We start from the raw sequence: 3297 nt of genomic DNA, 5'->3' as shown, positions 1-3297 counted from the left end.
GGCAGCTTACATCGTTGATAACGTAGCGCTCAAGAAGCTCTGGGATCACGTCCTCTTGCTCCCTTTCTGTGGATAGAAGACGTGTTCCTCACCGGGATGGTGGCACGAGAAGCTGAGCTTAAGCATGAGTGGCTAAACTACCTTTACCTGGAGAAACAATTATCCGAATATTGGTATAGAGAATATGGAATTTTCTTGTTTGAAGCCTCGCCACAGGATGCACAGAAGGCGTGGGATCACATCATTAAATAAACAGATGTAACAAGCCCCAGGAAAAAAAATATCCACAAAAATACGTTCGTGAGCCAAGAATTCTACGCTGGTAGGTAAAATAATGCTTATGAAAGGTCACACACACGAACAGAGAAACAAAGAAACAAACACATGCAACCATACAAACAAAAACAAATGAAACAACACACGTGTTGTGACCTTTTATTTATGAACGTTTTTGTGACCGACCAACTGGTTAGTAACTTTGCCCTATTTTTACTTGAACCTCTTAGGCATTCTTGGCTCTTCTTGTGACCTTGAACTTTTCTAAATGATTATCTTTTGTGGTATAAAATGTGTTTCATGATTTGAACCTCTTTGTGATAATCTTATATGAAACAATTTCTGTATAAAACGTCCTTTGTAACCTTGCCATTTTCGTGACCTTGACTTGACAAATAGTCAAAATCTGTAAGTGCTGACTGATTAACCCAGGGAGAACTACGAGGAGGGATTTCAGACCGCGCCACTGGTAGAGAGGTCATATATACACACACATGTCTTTAAAAAAATCTGAATAAGAAAATGAGAAACAATTGGCAATAGGATAAAACTTCGTTACGGAAAGATCAGCTTACGGTTGAACTTAAAGTCTGCATGGATTTTGTTATTAATTTTTATAACATTTTAAGGTGTACCATAACATACTTTTGTGAAACAGAAATACATTTATAAGTTTCAAGCCTCAGGAAGGCTAATATACTTGATAAGGCATTTTAGACTTCACAAGGAATTTTAAAGAGCGGTAATTTGGAAATGTTCAATTTGCATCTTATGTATGACTTCAATATACCCCAGGGGAGCACATTTCAGCTTATTAAACAGTATGCGGGCCTAATAATGAAGAGTCGACGCAACGAAACAGCCAAATGGTTAACGCAAAAAAACGGAAGATATTTCATTCTTGACAAAAACATAATAATAAAAAAAAACTGTAGGAGTGTAAGTGATAATCTTAAAAGACGAAGGACTGGCTTAATTAATCACGTAAACCGGCCGACTGAAGACTAAAATGCCGCGGGTCACGTGTTTGGCCTAGCGTCTGAAGTCGGCCCTGGCAGCAACAGTGAAGGATGGTTTCATCTGGATGTAAATGAAAATAACCATGGGATTTTCCTATGAGGTTATATTCAGTATACATGAGCAGAAGTAAACTGTCCTCTGTACGGGTGTATTATATAGTTACTTTTACAAACTATGTCTACTAATAATTTGTCAGAACAGACGGCTAGAAAGACTTGATTAATGCAGTGTGTGATCTTCCGGTTGACATTACTATAATTCCTGGTTTTATGATTTTTAAATGGAGTTTTAGTATTCTATAGTACTCCATAAATGACTATTCAGATAACTAAGATTTACGAGTCTTCAACCACAGGCTTCCTTAGGCCTCCCCAACCCTGGTATGTAGTTCTGAAACCTCGTTTCTTGAGGCTCTTCTATGGCCTCATCCTTTACGTTCATGCCGCTCCTGAGCCGTTTCCCTGTAGATTCTCTAAGGGAGGTAATCTACTGGACAAGGCATGTGTTGGTTTTGATCTTTCTCACGCTGCTAGCCTTACTTACATTTAGAAAGATAACCTACCCACACGCCGGATTGTCAATTCGTTTCAAGACCTCTATGATACATCCGGGTTTCATCGCATATAACAGTAACATGAAGGGATAAGGATTGAAAACCATTTTAAAAACCGTTCTCTTTATTAATCTCATAAAATTTCTCCTAATCAACAAAACCACTGCTGCGGTCTACATTTATCACATAAAACAACCCTTCCGTCTGCCACCGAGTGAATCTTACACACCCATTTATAACAGAGGGAACACTGTTTAGCTGACTTTTTGTCATTCTTCCGCGGGCAAATGCCACACCTTCCGCGCCTTCTTGCCTTTCTGTCTTGATTTATTGCCTGCATTCTTCGGTCTCCCTGAAAACAAACAAACAAAAAAATAATGTGTGTATTATTCTTCAAGGGTTTGCAGCTATAAAGAAGAAGGGAGAAAAATTCCATCCTTCATACATACGATTACTAAATTCTAAATTTTATTTATTTTATTTATTATTATTATTTTTTTTTACGGCGATAAAAATCAAAATGGGTGGCTAAAATGTTTATTACTCTTTGTATACCACTAAATACTTAGGGAAGTGAATACAATGAATACGTTTGAGCAGTAACGGCGGTGTACACTTTGGCTTACACAGGCGCCGGTATATACATATCCTGAATAACTTTTCAGGGTAGAGGGTAGGGCCCCTTCCGCTACATATACAGACATTTCTCTAATAACTTTAATATAAAGGCCTAAAAAAGGAGGATCTGAGTATCCCGGTCTGACAATTGCCAGGCTGTTCCCCATTTTGTATGTAAGGTGGCATCAGAAACAGACAAATAAAGAATGCAGCAATTTCGCAAAACATTGATTCTCAAATGTTTCATATATAATGATCAACAGAACAGCCTAACAAAGTGGACAAGATGAGATTATACTAGTAAGAGTCCATGTTAGTAATACTCCTAGGCAAGGGATAATATACAAATATTCAGCTAAGAAAAACAGCCATGAACAATTACATCCTTATATCCAGCACAACTGAGTTAGTACAAGCCCAAACATTGTCACATCAGACTTCCCCCTGGTCCAGCCCAGAGTGGAACCTTCTCCCACTTCATGCAATTTACCCCAATACTTGTGCTCAATATCCACAATTGTTTCTTCTGAATACCAAGGTCCGAAGACACGAGGCAACTTCTCTTCCCTGTGCAGAATACAACAGTGACATTGTGTCTCCTTTTTCGGAGATCGTCCACACTATTTTTTGTTGTTATTAATCATTATTTTCATTATGCAACTCCTAAACTTTTATGCTTGCAAGTACGACGTCTATCCCCCCCCCCCCTTTTGACAATTCTTAATCTGTCCGATTAATTTTATAATTTCGATCTCGTTTTATCTTTGCGTTTTCGCTATAAGAAAAAATTGAAAAAATTCCAAGTTTATATATATTTGGCTATGTTGACT

General features: G+C 37.9%; 1 protein-coding gene across 1 annotated transcript in view; it reads left to right on the top strand.

Moving 5' to 3' along the window:
• LOC119583879 (beta-1,3-galactosyltransferase 5-like) overlaps positions 1-467 on the top strand; it is a 9130-nt gene extending 8663 nt beyond the window's left edge. Inside the window, exon 6 of the mRNA XM_037932603.1 lies at positions 1-467. This exon is cut by the window's left edge and continues 41 nt beyond it. Coding sequence (XP_037788531.1) covers positions 1-76 — 76 coding nt within the window. The 3' untranslated portion in view covers positions 77-467.
• Positions 468-3297: the final 2830 nt, after the last annotated feature.

The sequence above is a fragment of the Penaeus monodon genome, chromosome 17 (assembly GCF_015228065.2).
Source record: "Penaeus monodon isolate SGIC_2016 chromosome 17, NSTDA_Pmon_1, whole genome shotgun sequence".
In the NCBI taxonomy this organism is placed as follows: Eukaryota; Metazoa; Arthropoda; class Malacostraca; order Decapoda; family Penaeidae; genus Penaeus; species Penaeus monodon.
The sequence above is the reverse complement of the archived record's forward strand: the minus strand, read 5'-3'. Positions and strand labels throughout refer to the sequence as shown.